Source organism: Myxine glutinosa, chromosome 7, assembly GCF_964187855.1.
Source record: "Myxine glutinosa chromosome 7, kmMyxGlut1.1, whole genome shotgun sequence".
In the NCBI taxonomy this organism is placed as follows: domain Eukaryota; kingdom Metazoa; phylum Chordata; class Myxini; order Myxiniformes; family Myxinidae; genus Myxine; species Myxine glutinosa.
Window position 1 is genome coordinate 99,075,306 of NC_136267.1, and position 21,119 is coordinate 99,096,424.

The 21,119-nt window shown below is 47.9% G+C and overlaps 1 protein-coding gene across 1 annotated transcript in view; it reads left to right on the forward strand.

Moving 5' to 3' along the window:
• LOC137431468 (complement C3) overlaps positions 1 to 21,119 on the forward strand; it is a 613,976-nt gene that overhangs the window by 85,964 nt on the left and 506,893 nt on the right. The window contains exon 10 of the mRNA XM_078782039.1: positions 13,743 to 13,860. Within this exon, the coding sequence (XP_078638165.1) occupies positions 13,743 to 13,860 (118 nt within the window). The remainder of the gene's footprint in view (positions 1 to 13,742; positions 13,861 to 21,119) is intronic.

A 21,119-nucleotide genomic window follows, 5' to 3' on the forward strand; every position in this document is an offset into this window, starting at 1 on the left:
CGTGGGGCATTAGGGTAACATGCTGCATTAGGGGGGGGGGGGGGGGGGGCACAAACTGCCGTTCAGAACTGAATCTATGATGTAAAGGCTTGATAATAAGAGTTTGCCGTCAACAGTCAACACACCTACCCAGTTACAATTTTAAAAAATGCTGCAAAGTCACGCAAAGTCTCACACACACACACACACACACACACACACACACACACACACACACACACACACACACACACACACACACACACACACACACACACACACACACACACACTGCCCCCACACTATATTTTCACTCCCAGTGGGGTCACGGGTTCCATCTACTTTCAAAGTGTAATAGGAGTCGCCTGTTGTGATTGGTACTACGTACTGCGTGGTGACGTCTGGGGGCATGGCTTCAGTGGTTAATGGCGGCTCGTCATGATGGCCGTGTGCTCTGTGAGAGCTTGGTATCGTCTTTAATAAACAACTTGATTAAAGGAGATTCCTGAACTTACTACATGGTGGCAGCGGTGGGATCGTGAAGATCAACAAGCAGTTTGACGTTTGGTCTTGTTTTCTTCACGGATTACCACGGCAGCACGTTCCGTGTTTTTTCAACATGGCGAAGTTCCCGACAATGGACTGGTCCAGCTCGGAGCTGGCGGAGACCTTCAAGTTATTCAAGCAATGAATGAACTTGGTGCTGTCGGACAAGGGCATCGATACTAAAGCCAGGCAGGCCATCAAGATTCAGATTGCTGTGGGAGACGAAGGACTGGGGCAGATCAATGCATCGACTCTGAGTGAGGATGATAAAAAGGATCCGGATAAATTATATAAATTATTCGAGGATCAGTTGGACATTCATGTAAACTTTCGGATTCACCGGCTGGAAATGATGAGATTTCGGCAGCAAGAAGGAGAGTCCATTGATGATTTCGTCAACCGATGCCGACGGAAGGGAAGGTTGTGCAATTTCTCCGAAGCAGAACTCTCGGAACGGATTATCGAGTTGATGTGAGCACCCCACATGATGATTTTCAAAAGCATCTGCTCGACCAGGAGGTCAGGTACGACACGGACCTGGTTTTAAGTGAGGGACGCAAGTATGAAGCAATGGTAATCGAAAAGCAGGCCATCCAGAAGATGGAAGGGCCTTCATCGTCTGTGAATGCCATGACACATCGACAAAAGTGCGAAAGGTGTGGACTATCACATCCACCACGGAACTGCCCAGCATACAATGATTATTGTAAGTATTGTGGTGAACTGGGACACTGGGCCCATTGTTGTGAAAATCCCAAACGAAGCACGAGATATGCTGATGGATACGAGTGGAGCCGCCATCCTGCCATGGGTGGAAGAGGCCGTGGCGTCAGCAGAAGCAAGTTGAGAGGTATGCTTCGGGGAAGTAACAATAATGGGACCTCGGTGAATGAAGTGTCGGGGTATTGTACTGAAGGCGATGAAGACAGTTACGAAAGTGACACTGAGGCATATGAACACATCAAGCCGTTTCACGTGATCAGGGTATCCGCACTGTGTATGAAGGAGACGAGGGATGAAGTGTACACATTATTGAACATTGTATGCCCTGACATGAAAGGTGTATACAAACTGCAGTTGAAAGTGGATACAGGTGCGTCAGGGAATACTTTGCCAACGCGTATTGTGAAGGACATGTATGGAAACAAATGGATGTCAAAACTGACTCCGCTTGGTGGGACCAAGCTCACTGCTTACAATGGCAGTGAGATCAAGTGTCATGGAATCCTCAAGCTTTTGTGTCGATATAAAGACTCAGATTGGTTCAAGTACAGGTTATATGTGGTTGAAGTACCTGGACCTGCAGTACTTGGACTACCAGCATGTGAACGGCTCAACATCGTCACCATAAACAGCATTGCTGGGCAACGGAGGACATTGCTGAAGGCTGCACCTCCAGCATCAAGGATTCCGAAACCAATGCGCCATGAGGAACAGGCCTACAAGGTGAATTCCGTGGATGATTTGAAAAGGCTGTTCCCGGACAGGTTTGACTGCATTGGGAATTTTAAAGGAAAAGTGAGGCTTCATCTAAAGCCTGATGCAAAGGCATCGATTGACGCACCAAGGAAGTGTAGTGTTCACATCAAAGGGAAGTTGAAGGAGGAACTAATGAAAATGGAAAAACAGGGTATCATCAGGAAAGTGGACTATCATACGGATTGGTGCTCTTCCATCTGTAATAGTGTAAAGAAAGATGGGAGCTTAAGAGTATGTCTCGATCCGAAACGCCTAAACTCTTGGCTGAAGAGGTGTCCACATAAAATACCAACATTAGACAAGCTGAACCCAGAATTTGCTGACGCCACAATATTCCCAAAATTAGATGCTCGGGCTGGTTATTGGGCTGTGCATCTGGACGAGGAAAGCCAGGATTTGACCACATTCCACACACCTTTTGGGCGCTGGTGCTTCAAGAGATTGCCTTTTGGGTTATGTGTCAGCCAGGATCTGTTCCAGCAAGCCATGGACCGCATACTCGAGCAAGCACAAGGCTGTATTGGTATCTCCGATTATGTGGCGGTATCAGGACGAACTGAAGAGAAGCATGATCGTAATCTTCTGAACCTGATGAAAGTAGCACGAAGAGAGAGTCTGGTTTTCAAATCTTTGAAATGTATCATCAAGACCGACCGTATCAACTTCTTCAGCTCGATCTACAGCAAACAAGGAATCTCACCTGATCCTGGGAAGATCTGCGACATCCGGAAGATGCCGTCACCGCAGGATAAGGAAGACTTGAGCCGATTCATTGGACTGATGAGCTATCTGTCACCACATATTCCCCTCTTTGCGGACAAAGTGGCACCCCTCCGAGATTTACTGAAGAATGGAGTGCCATTCATGTGGCAGGAAGACCATCAGTTTGCATTTGAGCAACTGAAACAGAGTGTTGATGCAGACGCCTGTCTAACATACTATCATCATGACAAGGAGACAGTTTTGGAAGTAGATGCGTCACAGAAGGGACTGGGTGCATGCCTTTTGCAGGATGACAAGCCTGTTGCTTTTGCGTCACGTACTCTGACACCCACTCAGTCTGCATATTCAAACATTGAATGAGAAACCCTGGCCCTTGTTGCTGGCATACAGAAGTTCCATACTTATGTGTTTGGGAAACGCTTCAATGTATACACAGACCACAAACCATTGGTCATGATCATCAGCAAACCGCTTACAAGCGCCCCTCCACGGCTTCAGCACCTTCTTGTGAAAATCCAAGGCTACGATTTTGATCTGGAGTATAAGGCCGGCCGTGAGATGATGCTATCAGACACGCTGTCGAGGCTACCGAACCCAGGGAACAATCAGGAACTGCAGTTGGACACACGGGTAGATGGTATTGAGCTTGATGATGTGGATGATCATCATCGCTTTGACCTCATTGATTTCAGCTCAAGGAAACAGGACCAACTCAGAGAGTGTGGAAAGGCTGATAGAACCTTTCGAGCATTGCAGCAGGTTGTTCATGGAGGGTGGCCTGCTAGGATTACAGAGCTGCCTGTGGTCCTACGTCCGTACTGGCCATACCGTGATGAAATTGGTATTTGTGACGGTGTTCTCTTCAAAGGTCGACAGGTACTAATTCCAGAGCAGCTACGGATGGATATCCTCGACCAGCTCCATGAGGCGCACATGGGGATCGAAAAGACAAAACGTCTAGCATGCGAATGTGTTTACTGGCCAAGTATATATCTGGACATTGAGAGAGCTGTCAGAACATGTAAGGCATGTCAAGAGAACCAACCAGAACAAAGGCGTGAGGCTATGATAGCTCATGAGATGCCAGTGGTACCATGGACAAAGGTAGCCAGTGATATGTGTGAGCTACACGGGCAGACCTACCTCTTGGTGACGGATTATTACACCAAGTACCCAGTTGTGAAGAGAATGGAATACACGACGAGCAGTGCAGTAGCCAAGGCCACATCGGAATGTTTCAGTATGTTCGGCCCACCTCTGGAGATCATATCGGACAATGGACCTCAATATGTGGGTAAGCCATACCGTGATATGTGTACCAAATGGAATGTAAAACACACGTCACACAACAACATCGCCGAGGTATCCACGCAGTAATGGATTGGTTGAGAGACAAGTTCAAACAGTGAAGAACATGATCAAAAAGTGTATTAGATCAGGGAGTGACATAGATATTGCACTACAACACCTGAGGTGCACACCTGTAGATTCCCACCTCCCAAGTCCAAGCGAATGCTGTTCAACCGGCCCATACGCACCAACCTACCAAGTCGTCTGTTGGTTCCTGCACAACAAAGGCATCAGGAAATTCAGGAACGATTGAAGGAACGTGGAGACCAGATGGCGAAGCAATACAACAGAACGGCTGGGCCGGAACTACCTGAATTGGCTATTGGACATCGGGTTCGGATTCTGAACAAGGACATGCACCAATGGTACCCCGGGAAAGTTGTGGCTCGCTGTAATGAACCCCGCTTGTATATAGTACAGATGCCTAATGGGACGCATCTTCGAAGAACCAGGGCACACTTGCGTGAACTTCATCCACCCGATTGTGGCGCCAAGTGGAAGGACGAACCGACCCAACCAACACATCAAAGTCTACCAACTGCTCGACACGTACATTTCAACAACGACGCTTCAGCAATGGAAACTAATGGCTGCTCCAGCTCCAAGGATGACGAGAGTGCTGAGACAACAAGGTCGGACAACTCTCCGTACTCGACCAGATCAGGCCGTGTGATTCGAAAACCATTGAGATATCGTGATAGTGAATAACGACCACCAGAAATCAGCCCTTGTAATATTGGTGCAGAGACAATGCATTGATTGGAATGATTCTGTGTTTTCTTTGTTTTAGCTAATCATACTGAGCAGTAATTACATTTTGGTTAAGAGTTATAACAGTAACCCCATATCCCATCTATGTGTGGTTCAAGTTGTGTCTGATTGTGTTTATTATTTTGATTTAGTTTAGTAGTGTTTTGTTGCATGCAAACATAATAATTTCAATGAAAGGGAGATGTTGTGATTGGTACTACGTACTGCGTGGTGACGTCTGGGGGCGTGGCTTCAGTGGTTGATGGCGGCTCGTCATGATGGCCGTGTGCTCTGTGAGAGCTTGGTATCGTCTTTAATAAACAACTTGATTAAAGGAGATTCCTGAACTTACTACATCGCCTACTTCCTCCACTATAGCCTGTCACCACAGTGCTGAGTGTACTTATGAGTTCATTTTGCATGTCGTGACAGGTGTATGTGGCGTTGCGAGGGATCGTTTTCACAACATCAGCCAATTCAGGGTCCTTTTTAATCGTATAGTCCAGTAAGGAGAGGAAAAGTCCACCGCCCCCCCCCCCCCCCTCCGACATGTTATCAAAAGCCTCTATCCTCACTCGTAAAGGCAACTGGTTTTCCGCCAAAAATCCGACAACATCGACGAGAGAGGAAACATAATACCTGTTCTTTCGTCGTTGGTCTGCGTTGACAAGTGTTGAAATCTCCTTTCCAGCATTGACACGCCTCTCCCGCTCCTTCCACAGTGTATAGCAAGAGATATGATGCTCCTTTGAAGATTCGTGTTTATGAAATCCCCGATCTCTCCAAAGCATTTTTCCAGTTACGAAAGCCCACACTCACAAAGGCATCCAGTGTCCGAGACCTCCGAGTGGCGCTAGACAACCGACAGCAAAAACAAAATGCTGTATCGGCCTTGACACTGTATTCAAGCCAGTCTCAGTTGTGATACCAAGCGGAGACAAATGAACGCTTCCTACCACTGAAAATGCTGGCAGGGTACTGTTGTAAGACGATTTGGGTGGGCTGGTCAGTCCTGAGGTCATCTATGACTATGGGTAGTCTTCCACAGCTCGCGCTTACGCTAGCAGGTGCATCTTGGCTGCTCGCAGAATGAGGCTCTTGCTCTTCAGAGGTGGCCGTGCTGGGCGCATTTGCTCCCTCTTCCGTTGGTGAAGCTGGGGGAGGCCTTGAAGAAGCAGCACCGTAGGATATAGCCATTTTCTTAAAGCCATTTCTTTTCGAAGTGCAGTCTGATAGTTGCTTGCTCTCACTGAAACATTTTGGCGCCAAGCGCCATCTGACTTGCTAATGCTAACTACGTATGCGCGTGCTTATCTTGACGTAATGACAACAAATCAAACAAGTAGGTCATAGGTCAAACACCAGACCAATGAGCATACTACTTCCTCAAATGTGACCTGATACAAATATGACCAACAGGGTGTGTTTTTTTATTTTCTTATTTTTGTTTTTATTTCATTTCATTCAGCAAAAACATTTTCATTTTTAATATGATAAATATAAATCAATTAATAAAACGCAAAGTTTGTCACCAAAGGCTTGGCCTGCGGGTGGGGGTGGGGGGGGGGGGGCACAATAACTCATTTGGGGGGGGGCATGGCCCGCGAAAGCCCCCCCATGACGCCGACCCTGACCTGAGTTAAGACTCAGGGTGTGTGCATGGGAGAGTGCACTGAGTTTGAGCAGTGTGAGGAGAAACACCCCAGTCAAAGGGATAAAAACTGACAGGTTATATTTTAGGCAGGGTAGAACTTTGCAGAGAAGGAGGGTGCTTGCTTTGCCTCAGCTCTGAGAAGGAAAGCTCGGGGGGCTGATGCCGTTATCTACAGCATCCTTGTGCTCAGCAGAGGACCAGGAGGAAAGATGGTGGCTCGTGGAAGTGGCTGTTCTGGACCCACGAGCCCTGCAAGAAAGGTGTGAGTCAGTAGGTCTGGCCGTTTTAGTTCTGCGAGCCATGGAGGACAAGTGGGGGTCACTATGGGCAATGTTATCAGGCTCAGGGCCCACCTAGGACCCAGGAGCAGTGACAGAGCCAAAAAAGCCAGCAGGGCTCAGGGTAATGGGGCCTTGTTAGATGACTAAGGGCAGTGTTAATGAATGGATGATAGTAGCAGAGGGAATGTAGGACCGTGGAAAACTGATGTGTTAAATTATATGGGAAGTTGGAATTTGGGACGTGTTGAGTATTTGGGAAAATGGAGGAAATTTTCGAGAGTTTTTCAAGGAAAGGCTGAATTGGCTTCAATTTGATGGCTGATCAATCATGCTAGGGATGCCTTTCACCTCTTCCCTCTTCTTGCTATGGGCAGAATTTAGGATGAGTAAAGTAGGTGTGGCCAATCTGCTGATGTCGAGTGAATGGGGAATTTTAGGTGTGCATGGTTTGAGGAGAGAGTGGTGTGAAAAGTGGTATGGAGAGTGTTACATATTTATGTGAATGTATGTGAATTACCATTCAGGTCTTTGCTTATCCATGTGTAGTAGATTAAGGGTTGTTGTGGTTGGAGGGTCAGGAGCCCTTCTGAAAAAGAAACCGGAAACGGAAGAGGAAAAGACACGAGGAAGAAAAGCGACGAGAATTCTTCTTCCTCGCCCCGCTCCGACGAAAGGTGGAATTGATATTGAGCCGTGTGGAAAAGCGGCGTTCCCGAGCCCGTCTGGCGAGAGGAGTTACCGGGACGGATACCTGCCGGTGGACGTCAAACTGTCGTGTGGCCGTGCACGGACCCAGCGTCTGGCACCGTTCGCGACACCGTCTAAAAAGACGCGTACGGGTCGCACGTTGGGGCCTAACACGCTTTGCAAGCGGCGTGGGGCTTTTGGCTTGCTTTACCGCACCCGCTTCGCGTGGCCACGAGGGGCTGCAGCCGTGGTGCCTGGTACGATACCTGCCAGGTGGAAACACGTCCACCTGGGGTTCGTTCAACCGCCCGAGTGCGGCGACGCCGACCATCATCTTGGTCAGGAGGGGCCCAGAGACATTGTGCGGGACAGAGACCAAAAGGGGGGCGTGAGTACCAACGGGGACACACATATATAAGATGGCCATCTTAATCATATAGGGAATCGATTGTGGATTGGGAATTGTTGATGGTTGTTTGTTGTTGATCGCTCGGGGAATATATCCTCGATTGTTTCCTTGAAATTGTATGATATCCTTACCCTTGAAATATATCATTGAACATCAGTTTTCTCTTGGGTGGAATTCATAGGGATTGCGTTGCGAAAGCATATATATAATACTACTTTCTGGCGAAGTTCCTCTCACGGTCCGGGGGTCACCGAGACCAGGTAGTCACCGAGGGGACCACGTAACAGAATTGGGGGCTCATCCAAATTACGATTTGCGGATTCGCAATTGGGTCTACGTCCGGGATCTAAAATTGTATAAAATAATAAAATAATATTTTTATTAATTAAAATTTATTAATTAAGTATTAATTGGAAAATTTTTGGGGAAATTGGGGTAAAGTCTTGGGTGAAGGTTAACAGGTGTTAACGATAGTCACCATGGCGTTTGTGGCACAGAACTTTGCGGTAACACCGAGTGAGGCACAGTTCCGAGCGTTACTAAAGTCGGACCTCTTGAAATTGGCCAAACATTTTAACTTGGAGGTCCGAACTAATTTGAGGAAGGCAGAGTTGCAGGCCACGGTGATACAATCTATGGTGGGATTAGGAACATGGGACGAGTTAGCCTGGGAGTGGCTACCCGAAGAACCAGAAGACGTTGAGCTCCAGAAACTGGAGTTGCAATTACGGAGCGAGGAACGGATCAAAGAAGAAGAAAGGAAAGCAGAAAAGGAAAGATCAGAAGAGGAAAGGAAAGCAGAAGAGAGGAGAGAAGAGAAACAAGCAGAGGAAAGGAGAGTGGAACAAGAACTCCAGGAAACGTTAAAAGAAGAAGAAAGGAAAGCAGAAGCGAGGAGAGAAGAGAAACAAGCAGAGGAAAGGAGAGTGGAACGAGAACTCCAGGAAAGGTTAAAAGAAGAAGAAAGGAAAGCAGAAGAGAGGAGAGAAGAGAAACAAGCAGAGGAGAGGAGAGCTGCAAGGGAACTCGAAGCAGAGGAGAGAAAAGCAGCAAGGGAATTAAAGGAACGTGAGATGGAGCTTTGGCAGGAAATTAAATTCAAGGAGCTGGAGTTAATGAGAGAACGGGGAGAGGCACCACCCTTGCTGACGGGGTCGACACCTAACCAGAAAACCTGGGATGTGGGCAGACATGTGAGGCTGGTTCCACCGTTCAGTGAAAAGGAAGTCGCGAAATTTTTTCCACACTTTGAGAAAGTGGCTCGACAATTAAACTGGCCGGAGGAGGCCTGGACCATACTCGTGCAAAGTGTGCTGGTGGGAAAAGCTCAAGAGATTTATTCGGCACTACCAATGGACCAATGTGCAGATTATGAGGTACTGAAGAAGCACATCCTCAAAGCCTATGAGTTGGTTCTGGAAGCTTACAGGCAAAAATTCAGGAATGCCAGGAAGAGGGAGAGTGAGACCCATGTGGAATTTGCCAGAGTGAAAGAAAACATGTTTGATCGGTGGTGTGAGTCAAAAGGAGTCGGGAAAGACTTCGAAACATTGCGTGACTTGATCCTGGTGGAGGAATTTCAGCAGTGTGTCCACGAGGACATCAAAGTGTACCTGCAGGAAAAGAAAGTACCAAAGTTGTGGGACGCAGCCACCATGGCAGATGATTATGCCTTAACCCACCGAATAGGGGTCCACGAACCTAACTCCTCGCCTAGATCTCCGCAGGGGAGGTGGGGAACAGCAGGTGCGGAGAACGACCATACATGGCGGCGGCCTCGAGAGGATTATGGGGACAACGCGGATACCCCACCTGTTCGAAATCAGAGGGATGCGGGCCCAAGGCAAACTTATAGTTCGGGGGGCCCGAGGCAGACCACGAGTTTTTCCTCCGGGCCTACTTGCGCTTTTTGCAAGAAACCTGGACACTTGATGTCCAGTTGTTACCGCATGAAAAGGGAAGACCCAGAGCGGAGTCCGACTATTACGACTCCAAATGCAATGGCCATTGTGAGAAATCGCCATCAAAAGGGTTACCAACCATTTATTTCAGAGTGGTTTGTGTCACGGGATGGAGCCTCGACTAACCGGAGGATATTAGGATATTGAGGGACACAGGGGCACATCAATCTTTAATGCTTGAAGGCATTTTGCCATGGTCCGAGGAGACGGCAACGGGGGATAGTGTTCGTTTACAGGGGATCGGGGGCGGTGTTAGTGCTCCACTTCATGTCATCCATTTGGAGTCCGATTTGGTGTCAGGACCGGTCACCGTCGGTTTACAAGCCACGCTTCCTGTAGAGGGTGTATCTGTGGTTATCGGAAATGATTTGGCCGGGGGTCAAGTTTATGGTAACCTGAGGGTTGGTAAAGAGCCCAGCAGGGAAAATAACACCACACCAGCTCGGGATGGCGACAAAAGTGCCAAGTTATTTGTAGGGGGACTGAACTTCAAAACAGAGGAAGAAGTTCTGACCTCTGTCTTCAACAGATATGGGCCGCTGGTGGAAGTGCGGTTGGTAAGAGACAGGGAAACGCAACAGTCAAGAGGGTTCGGCTTTGTCACGTTTGCCAGCACAAAAGACGCCAGAGAGGCAGAGAAGAATTGGAATGGCAAGGATTTGGAAGGTCGGACCATAACAGTAGGGAAGGCATTTCGTAGGCGTCGAGAGGTCTACAGGAGAGGACAACTGGGCGGTAGTTTTGGTGGTGGCCGCAATCAATATTATTATGGAGGCTCCCTGAGTTACGGCAGCTCCCGAAGGAAGGATTGTCAAAGTAGTGGCCGAGAAGGAGACCGCTATTCATGGGACTACAGCGACAAGTGGTCCCACCATAATTATTAGGGAAGTTCTGAGAAGTTGAAGCACTGAATGCGGCGGAGCCGCCGAGCCAAGATTCCTACACGGATTAACCGTGAACGCCGTTCCTAAAGGCGTCCATGTAGTGAACTTTCATGCACGGACTAACCGTGAACTCCACGTTCCTCAAGGCGCCCATGTAGAGAACTTTCCTGCATGGACTAACCGTGAACTCCACGTTCCTAAAGGCATCCATGTAGTGAATACTCGGCTTGGCCTCCCGGAAAAAGTGCTATCGAGTTGCTTAACTTTGGATCTTTGATCAACCCCTTAACCTTCATTCACAAGAAACTGACGGTCAAAGTCAGAGGGTCATGAGATGGAGTTTGGCTTGGCAGGAGTCCAACGGGAAATTGAACATGTAAAGGGCAGGGACAATGTCATTGCTGGTGCTTAGTCCAGAGTGAGTAATCTAGGGGGGGTTGTGGTGAAATTTTGGTTGCTTTATTTTTAAGTGATAACTGTGCCCGGGGGGAACTGATAATGTGGGGGAGTTGAGTTATCTGGTTTGTTTCTCCAAATTGGCCGGCAAAGAAAGTTTACGCTGGGTTCAAACTTTCTTTCTTGAAGGGGGGGGAGTGTTACATATTTATGTGAATGTATGTGAATTACCATTCAGGTCTTTGCTTATCCATGTGTAGTAGATTAAGGGTTGTTGTGGTTGGAGGGTCAGGAGCCCTTCTGAAAAAGAAACCGGAAACGGAAGAGGAAAAGACACGAGGAAGAAAAGCGACGAGAATTCTTCTTCCTCGCCCCGCTCCAACGAAAGGTGGAATTGATATTGAGCCGTGTGGAAAAGCGGTGTTCCCGAGCCCGTCTGGCGAGAGGAGTTACCGGGACGGATACCTGCCGGTGGACGTCAAACTGTCGTGTGGCCGTGCACCGACCCAGCGTCTGGCACCGTTCGCGACACCGTCTAAAAAGACGCGTACGGGTCGCACGTTGGGGCCTAACACGCTTTGCAAGCGGCGTGGGGCTTTTGGCTTGCTTTACCACACCCGCTTCGCGTGGCCACGAGGGGCTGCAGCCGTGGCGCCTGGTACGATACCTGCCAGGTGGAAACACGTCCACCCGGGGTTCGTTCAACCGCCCGAGTGCGGCGACGCCGACCATCATCTTGGTCAGGAGGGGCCCAGAGACATTGTGCGGGACAGAGACCAAAAGGGGGTCGTGAGTACCAACGGGGACACACATATATAAGATGGCCATCTTAATCATATAGGGAATTGATTGTGGATTGGGAATTGTTGATGGTTGTTTGTTGTTGATCGCTCGGGGAATATATCCTTGATTGTTTCCTTGAAATTGTATGATATCCTTACCCTTGAAATATATCATTGAACATCAGTTTTCTCTTGGGTGGAATTCATAGGGATTGCATTGCGAAAGCATCTATCTATAATTCCAGTAATCTCTGTGTGTATGTTTGTTTGTACGTTTGTTTGTTTGTTTGTATGTCTGTGACCGCTGTTTCTCGACAACTACCGGTCCGATATACTTGAAACTTGCCAGGTATATTGCTGGGGACCCGAGGATGTGCCTTTTCAAGGTTTCATATTAATCGGACAATTACTTACCGAGCTATGTCCAAAAAACGATTCAACCAATCAGAGAGCAGCGAGCTATCGCGTGTGCCGAACGTGGCGGACACACTCTGCCTCGGATGGCACATTTGAGAGCGTATTCATTTATTTCCCGTCGGCAAACTATGTTGCCGTTAAACTATGTTTTAAAACTAATTATAAAACTAATAAAAACTAATTTGCGATTCATCGTAACTGCGATATACGACCTTCCGGAGCTCCCGTGAGAGCGTGCGCCATTACGGATAGTAATTCAATTAAAAACATAAAAACATTGTCCCAATTCAGTCAGAGCGAAGGGCGTTGTTTTAAGCGAAGAGCGTTTTATTTTTCCCCTTAAATTCAGTCGCCGGACGGTGAAAGCTTTTTTTGGGGGGCAGCTACTGGCAGCCACGTACGGCCAATCACAGGACACGTTGTTGTGTCGACGTGCCGTGTTGTTTTCCCTCGCAGTTTGGAATGTTTTTCCTTTTCATTTTTTTTCTCTTCTCTTTCTACTTGATGATGGTAGCAGTTCTGTACTCGCAAGCCGTTCGCCTTTCGCTTTGGCGTTGCGAATGGACCAAAACATTTCATGGACCAAACCATTTCATGTAAAGCGTTCGCCGTTCGCTTTGGCGTTGCGAATGGACCAAAACATTTCATGGACCAAACCATTTCATGTAAATAGAGGGGGGGGATATAATTTTAGATATATATATAGTACGGGCATGCCCTAGTATATATAATACTACTTTCTGGCGAAGTTCCTCTCACGGTCCGGGGGTCACCGAGACCAGGTAGTCACCGAGGGGACCACGTAACAAGAGCAACGCCCCTACTGGAGGGTGCCTTCAGTTAGTAGTAGGCCAAGCAGATGGGTTAAAAGGTTTGGAAAATGGAAACTGTGAAGCTGTTCGTCATTGGGCAAGGCAAATTGGTAGTGGAATTGATAGTGGATGCGCAAACGTGTGGTTTGTGTGCTGGGAGTGTGGCCTGAGCATGAGAAGAATTATTGTAGGAAGGCACAGAGCATTGGGGCCTGCTGAACGACTGAGAGCCACCAAATTATGAGGGCCGTGTCCAAGTTATAGGATGCGACCAGCAGGCCGAGCAGTGGGAAATTTGTCATTAGGGCCACTTTGGTGGGTTTAAAATTGGATTTGAACAAAGTGTTTTGATTGTGTGGTGGTTTTAACAAAGCGGGTGAATTTTGTGGTGGGTTAACTTTGAACAAAGTGGGATTACTATAGGTATTGTCCACCACACCATACAATGCATGTCGGCTCCTGGAAAGGATATAATAGAGTAATTGGCATTTGAGAGGACCCATTGAGTCCCAAATTGTTAGATGGGAGTTGAAGCCATGGTCTGTCACCCTCTATCAGTGAGACAGATAAGGCAACACCACCTGTTAAGTTTATGGGTGCATCATCCTTGTTGTGTGCCATTGTGTTTTCAGATTGAAAATGGTAGAGGTGATATTACCATTTGTAAGGATAAGCTGACTACACAACGTACGTTGGAGCATCTTGTGGGCAGGAATATCTTCGTCCAAGCATCTGTGATGGGTCTTGCTGGTAGGTTTTATTAGTCTTTCCCAAAGGCATTGTGAGACTATTACAGTGTGTGTGTGTGTATATAAAATATGTGCAACATGTCATGTCACGCACAATGTGTGCATACAACACACAACTTTACAACATGTCATACATATGTGTGCAAACAATATAATATTGTCGCGTGATTCCCCAGGTGAACACCACAGGGATCACAAATAGCCAAAGCAAGCTTTAACTCTGAGGCGGCGATCAAATGCGGACTTTATGTATATGCGCCGGAGGAAGAAAGAGAAGAAGAGCAAGCTGAAGAGTTTACCTGTGGTCCCGACGACGGTTACCGAACCTGTGGAAAATAACTCAAACTAAACGGATTTATAAATGTACAGAAAATAACAAAAGGGTTTATTAAATGAAAAATACCAATAATAAGAAAATGCACGCTAACTATAATCCTAAACGGGACGTCCCCCACACCAGACTTACACAAAGACGAAGGATGAAAATAAACTGGAAAATAAAATACGTGTGGGTTATCGTGCACTTAGCTCAATCGGTTGTCCTGGCACCTCATCAAGACCCGTCTCAGGCCCCCGTTCCTGCGCGGGAGTCCGAACGTGGTCTCTGCCTTGGTGGGAAGTAGGCCTCAGTCCGCCTCACTCATGCGCTGCTAGGCCTCACCGGGCATCTCGCTCACGCCGGCCTCGTGGTGTTCCAGCGGCAAGTCCATGGTCGGACCCCATGTCCAAATCCTGCCAGCACAGCCCCCCACCTGGCTGGCATAGACCAATTTCGAAAGGGGAAATTTTTCCCAGAGGCCGACACCAATGACCTCTCCTGGTCCGAATTCCACAGCCCGGGGACCAACTCCCTCCAAGGCTGTGCCAAATTGAAGTCCCATTGCAATTTAATTTTAGCTTTCCTTTTAAAAAATTTGGCCTCGTGTGTCCAATAACCGCAGCTGCAGGTGACAACCCCTTCCTCGGGTTGTTCTGCCCCTCCCTGCAGCTGTTCCAAATTCCCTACGGGTACCAGTTTTTCCAAGGCTGTATCTCGCGACTCTTCCACATCCGAATCCATCTCAGGGCCAAAACACCCCTCCCCACCCCCTCAACTGGGTATTTGCCAAATGCCAAACAGGAAATTAGAGCTGTCTCCCTCGACATATCACGTGCCTTCGACACGGTCTGGCACCCCGCTCTGCTCACCAAACTCTCCTCCTTTGGTATCCATGGAAATCTCCACGCATGGCTGGCGGACTTCCTCTCTAGTCGTCGTCAACGTGTGGCCCTGAATGGGTTTCTCTCATCTCCTCTTCCTGTTCAGGCTGGAGTTCCCCAAGGCAGTGTTCTGGGCCCCGTGCTTTTTCTGGTCTTCATCAATGATCTCTCTGACTCTCTCGAAAATCCTCTCTATCTCTTTGCTGATGACTCCACTCTCTGCCGCTCCATTCCTCTTCCCTCAGATCGGCAGTCTGCTGCCTCCTCACTCTCTGAAGACCTGGACAAAATCACAGACTGGTCAAACAAGTGGAACATGTCTTTCAATCCTGACAAATCTCACACTCTTACTATGTCTCTCCGAAAAGATCGACTGGACAACCCTCCCATCTACTTTCTCAACAATCCTCTCCAAGAAGTTCTGTCGCTCAAGATTTTGGGTCTCACTATCTGCCATGATCTTTCTTGGGAAAACCACATTTCCAAGCTGGCCTCCAAAGCCAGTCGCCGACTGGGCATCCTCCGTCGTGCGAAGTCCTTCCTCGGCACACCTGAGCTCCTCACCACATACAAGGCTTTCATCCGCAGCTCAATGGAATACTGTTCTCCCCTATGGGCCGGTGCTCCTGCCTCACACCTAGCTCGGCTTCACGCTGTTGAAACCAAAGCTTTCAGAATTATTGGAATCTCCCGCGATGAAGCTATCTCTGAGGGCCTTTCACTCACTCACCGCAGGCAGGTAGGTGGTCTTTCTGTCTTCTACCGACTCCTCTCCGGCCTTGCACCCCCAGCTCTCTCTGTGCTCTGTCCCCCAAATATTCCTACAGGTCGCACAAGATCTGCCAGCAACCCTCTGATGGTTAAACTGCCGAAATCTCGGCTCTCTGCTCACCTTCACTCTTTCATTCCTCTTTTCTCCCGCCTCTGGAACAAACTCCCTCACTCCCTTCAATCCCACTCCTCCCTCCAGGTCTTTAAAACAGCTGTTCACCACCATCTCTTATCTTCCCCCATCCAAAACCTTGACCTTTTCTACCCCCGCTAATTCACCCCAGATCCACCTTGTTTGAAATTCCAACTTCTTTCCTGGAAGTCCTGGCAGTGTCCATATGTTTTATACCTCTCCCACCGCCCCCTTCCCATGCCCCCCCCCCCCCAAAGCCCTCGCCCTCTCTCAGATCTCTCGATGTCTCCATGTCTCTCGGTCCCTGCTCTCAAATGTTGTGTTTGTGTCCTTCCCCCTCTCTCCCCATCTTGTCTACCGCTCCCGATGTTATATGTTTTATGTGTCGGTTTGTCTTTCTGTGTGATTAATGTTCGCTCTTTCACGAGCCTCGATCTTGTATACAAAAAAAAAAAAAAAAAAAAAATTCAGTTTCGGAGCCTCCTGTACCAAATTGTTGTTCATGGTGAGGGTCCCCTCGGTCACTTCAATCTCATCAACTGACCGACTCACCTCATCCTCCAGACCCTGTTGGACCTGAGCAACCTCCTCCTCGATGGTATTGTCCCAGGTGTCCAGCCGGTGTCAAATCATTATTTTCATCATCATCCCCAATCAATTGCGGCCCTGACAGGTCTTCATCTATATACACATGCTCCGGTTCTGTAACACGGACCTCCAATACTTCTACCTCCTGTTGCTCCGCACCACTGCCCTGGTGCTGTAAAAATTCAAATTCCTCCTGTTGGTGCATTCCGGCATCCACACCAGCCCGATAGCCTTCCAGGTCTTCCTTTAACAAACATTCCCCATTTACATTTGAGTTTCCCCTATTTACATTTGAACACTCCCCATTTACCTCCAAACATTCCGTAATCAAATTTCCCCCCTCCTGTGCCTGAAGCACATCAGCTTGGGTCTCACACTCTTCCATTCCCTCTGTCAACACCCCCTGTTTTGCTTCAAATTCTGCCACCCATGGCTTCTCCTGTGCCCCCATTGGCACCATTCTTTTGTTCTCCCCCGTCGCACCGCGGAGCGAAAGGGGGACTATGGTTTTCCCCTCTGTCCGTGTGTGCGTGCGTGCGTGCGTGCGTAAGTGAAGGACCGAATTCTAATTTGGTGTGTGGGTGCAACTAGGCATATGGAAGAACCCTATTGAAAATTGGGTCGCCACGTCAAAATCCAAGATGGCCGCCACCATATATATGTCTGAACCCTGTGAGCGAAATAGCCTGAGAAATAAACACCTCTAATCTGGTGCGCGACTGTATCTAGGCATAAGGAAGAACGCTATTGAAAATTGGGTCGCCATGTCAAAATCCAAGATGGCCACCACTATATATGTCTGAACCTTGTGAGCGGAATATCTTGAAAAATAAACGAACTACTAACTTCTAATCTGGTGTGTGGGTGTGTCTCCAACCCACTCGCAAATATTATCGACTCTTCCATGTTTCCTGCGTCTTCCACTTTGTCAACTCACATCACTTCACCGACGTGGGACGTAGTTCTTCCTTCAATTCACTTGTCCATCCATCAATTTTGTCAGTTTGGTCATTAATTTTGTGCTCCAATCGCTCTTCCATCCCCCTCATGTGTTCACTCTGGTCAACCATTTTTTTTTTAATTTGTTTACTGTGGGCATCCATTTTATTATTTTGGGCATCCATTTTCCACCACTACCCTCCAATTCCCCTATTTCTGGCTCACTTCCAGAGCCTTCAGCATCCCCAACCTGGTCTTCCATATCACTCACCCCCTCCACCCGCTGTGAGGAAGTAGTTCTCCCGCGTGCATATAACTTTTACCTCAGAAAAAAAAATGTTTACATTTTCCCAACACGTGATGTTGCGCTTCGTACACCCCAATTAACTACTAAATTTGACACCCTGGTACTATGAAATTAATTTTAATCCGAATACTGGGCGCAATTTTCACCCAGCCAGTGTCTATCTCGCAACCCCCGAACACAAGATGTCCGCTAGGCTCGAATCCCACACTCCTGGCACCAGTTGTCACGTGATTCCCCAGGTGAACACCACAGGGATCATGAATAGCCAAAGCTAGCTTTAACTCCGAGGCGACGATCAAATGCGGACTTGATATAATATGCGCCGGAGGAAGAAAGAGAAGACGAGCAAGCTGAAGAGTGACGTCGCAGCTTTAAAGACGTCTAGTCGAAGACTTCTCGATGTAAGACTTAAGAAGGCTTCACTTTGTTCAAAGATTTATTCAGTATTGCGGAGAGAAAACCCAACTCTAATACACACTAAACCTTTACACACAAAACACACAGCACGACGCGTCGGGAATTCTCTGACTCAAGCTTCGCACAGTGTCTCGTTATATTGGCCACAACTCCCTTTGATATTCTCCACTTGGAATCCGGGGTCACCACGAGACTTGCTAAGTGCAGTCCTTCTGGCGCCAAGGCCATCTGGTTCCTCTCATGGAGCACACCAAGAGGTTTACACAAGATTGCGATCCCAGCAAGAGGGAAAAAAGGTCATTGTTTGAGCCGAAAGGTCACCATTCTACCCCTGTGCACATTCACAGATAATGGGGTCTTGTACTCCGGCCCGTATCGAGTCAACATTTTACCTCTGTGCCTTTTTCACAGGGGTGAAAATGGTCAGCTCACAGATGGCAGATTGTCGTCCTGCTCCATATTCACTCTCTTGCTAAAACTGAATGATTTGAGAATACATTTAGTTCTCAAATCAAAGAATAGAGTATATGCAATGCAATTGTGATGCCGGCGATAACTCGCCTACTCTTTGCCTGTAGAAATCTTTATAATTCTACAATAGCTTACCTGTAGTCCCGCCGGCAGTTCCCGAAGCTGCGGAAAATAACTCAAACAAGACGGATTTATAAATGTACAGAAAATAACGAAAGGGTTTATTAAATGAAAAATACCGATAATAAGAAAATGCATGCTAACTATAATCCTAAACGGGATGTCCCCCACACCAGACTTACACAGACGAAGGATGAAAATAAACTGGAAAATAAAATGCATGTGGGTTATCGTGCACTTAGCTCAATCAGCTGTCCCGGCACCTCGTCAAGACCTGTCTCAGGCCCCCGTCCCTGTGTGGGAATCCGGACGCAGCCCCCGCCTTGGTGGGAAGTAGGCCTCAGTCTGCCTCGCTCACGCGCTGCTAGGCCTCACCGGGCATCTTGCTCACCCCGACCTCGTGGTGTTCCAGCGGCAGGCTGCCCTCGTCCACGCGCAATCGCTCGGGAAGTCCTGAACCTGAAGACAAGGGAGGAGACTCGTCAGCGCACAGCCATCCACCGTCACCCAGAACGCGTGCAGGCCACGAGGATCGGGAGAACAAGCAGAAGAAGAACAGAGCGCAAGAACGACCATGGAGCAAGAGAGAAAATGCCGGTCAGACGTGTTTTTTACGTCGGGTCGTGATGTCCTCAGTGCTTCTCCTCCAATCCCTGCCAGCCAACACCACAGGCTTATATTATTAGCTCTCCACCACTCAACGCGCAGTCTGCCTCTGACGTCATCAGTCGCACCTTGACAATCAGCGCGCTGCTTCCTCCTCGGCCTTCTTTCACCAATCAGTGAGTGCCTTCTTACTCCGCCCTGCCAATCACGGCTCCTTGGGGCGTGTCTTCGGCCTTTGTGGTGATGTAGCTGGTTGCTGTCCCATCGGCAGTGCTCAGAACTGGCTTCCATTTGGTTTTATTGTGATTATTTAATGCAGTTAATGGGCATTTACTGCACTACTGTCTATGGTGCAGTGCCAAAAGGGATAAAGGATCAATCACACAGGGAATGACGAACAGGGAAGTGCTTAACCAAATCCCTGAGCTAAATGACATGCCCCGCCCCCTCGTGATGGGGACAAATATACAACTTCATCCGAAATTCGGGCTAAACAGGTCCTCTACTTATTAAATTATGGTGGTTCTTCTTCTTCACGATAGTCGAAGCATGTTACCTACACAAATCTACCTGGTCTAAAGCATCTCTACCCCACCGACATAACAATATGTATCTGTGTATACAGTATAACGTATAATGATAATATGTGTGCATATAATATAGATCACAATATGTCACGCACAATATGTATGCACATAATACACAGCTTTAATAAACTCTTCCCTCTCGCTGGGGTACGGTGTCTTCCCTCTTGATCTCATCCATCCTGATCCCATCCACCTCGGTCTCATCCTTGGAAGTTGCCATATTCGGCACGGTACTGGAACTCACAAAGCTCAGTTCCCAAAGCTGCCATACACTTATAAGTCGCCTTATTGAACGGTGTGAGTAGGGGAAAAGGGGGGGGTTCTGGGACACCTTAAAATTTAACATTGAAGTCAATGGGGAAAATTATGGAAACTTATTGACTCACATCCCATCTCTTGAAAAATTACACCCTTTTTCCCCTCTTTTAACTTATTAACTCCACCAATTTTTTATTACTAGGACGTGCCCGTACGTGGGTGCCCGTTCCTTGCCAAAAAAAAAAAAAAAAATGTCTTCGCCCATGCATGCATGGGCGTGCCCATGGGCCCATGGGCGTGCCCGTAAGTGCGTGATGTGACCGTACAATGAATGTATCGTCCCGACGCCGCAGCTCGGATGGCGCTGCAGTTAATCGGGCCTGTATCGGCAGAGTTATTATAAACGTGTACTACAATCGATCGTACCTTACAACAATCAACACAGATTGCAACGTCAAATAAATGAATACGCTCTCAAATGTGCCGTCCGAGGCGTCTGCTCGCCACGTTCAGCATCAGTTCGTCGTCACTATGACTATCCGTAAGTCCGGAAGTGACGTCCTCATTTGACTGTCCGGAAGGTCGCATATCGCAGTTACGATGAATCGCAAATTAGTTTTAATTAGTTTTAAAACATAGTTTAACGCCAACATAGCGCCAACATAGTTTGCCAACGTGAAATAAATGAATACGCTCTCAAATGTGCCGTCCGAGGCAGAGTCTGTTCGCCACGTTCGGCACACGTGATAGCTCGCTGCTCTCTGATTGGTTGAATCGTTTTTTGGACATAGCTCGGTAACTACTTCTCCGATTAATATGAAACCTTGAAAAGGCACATCCTCAGGTCCCCAGCAATATACCTG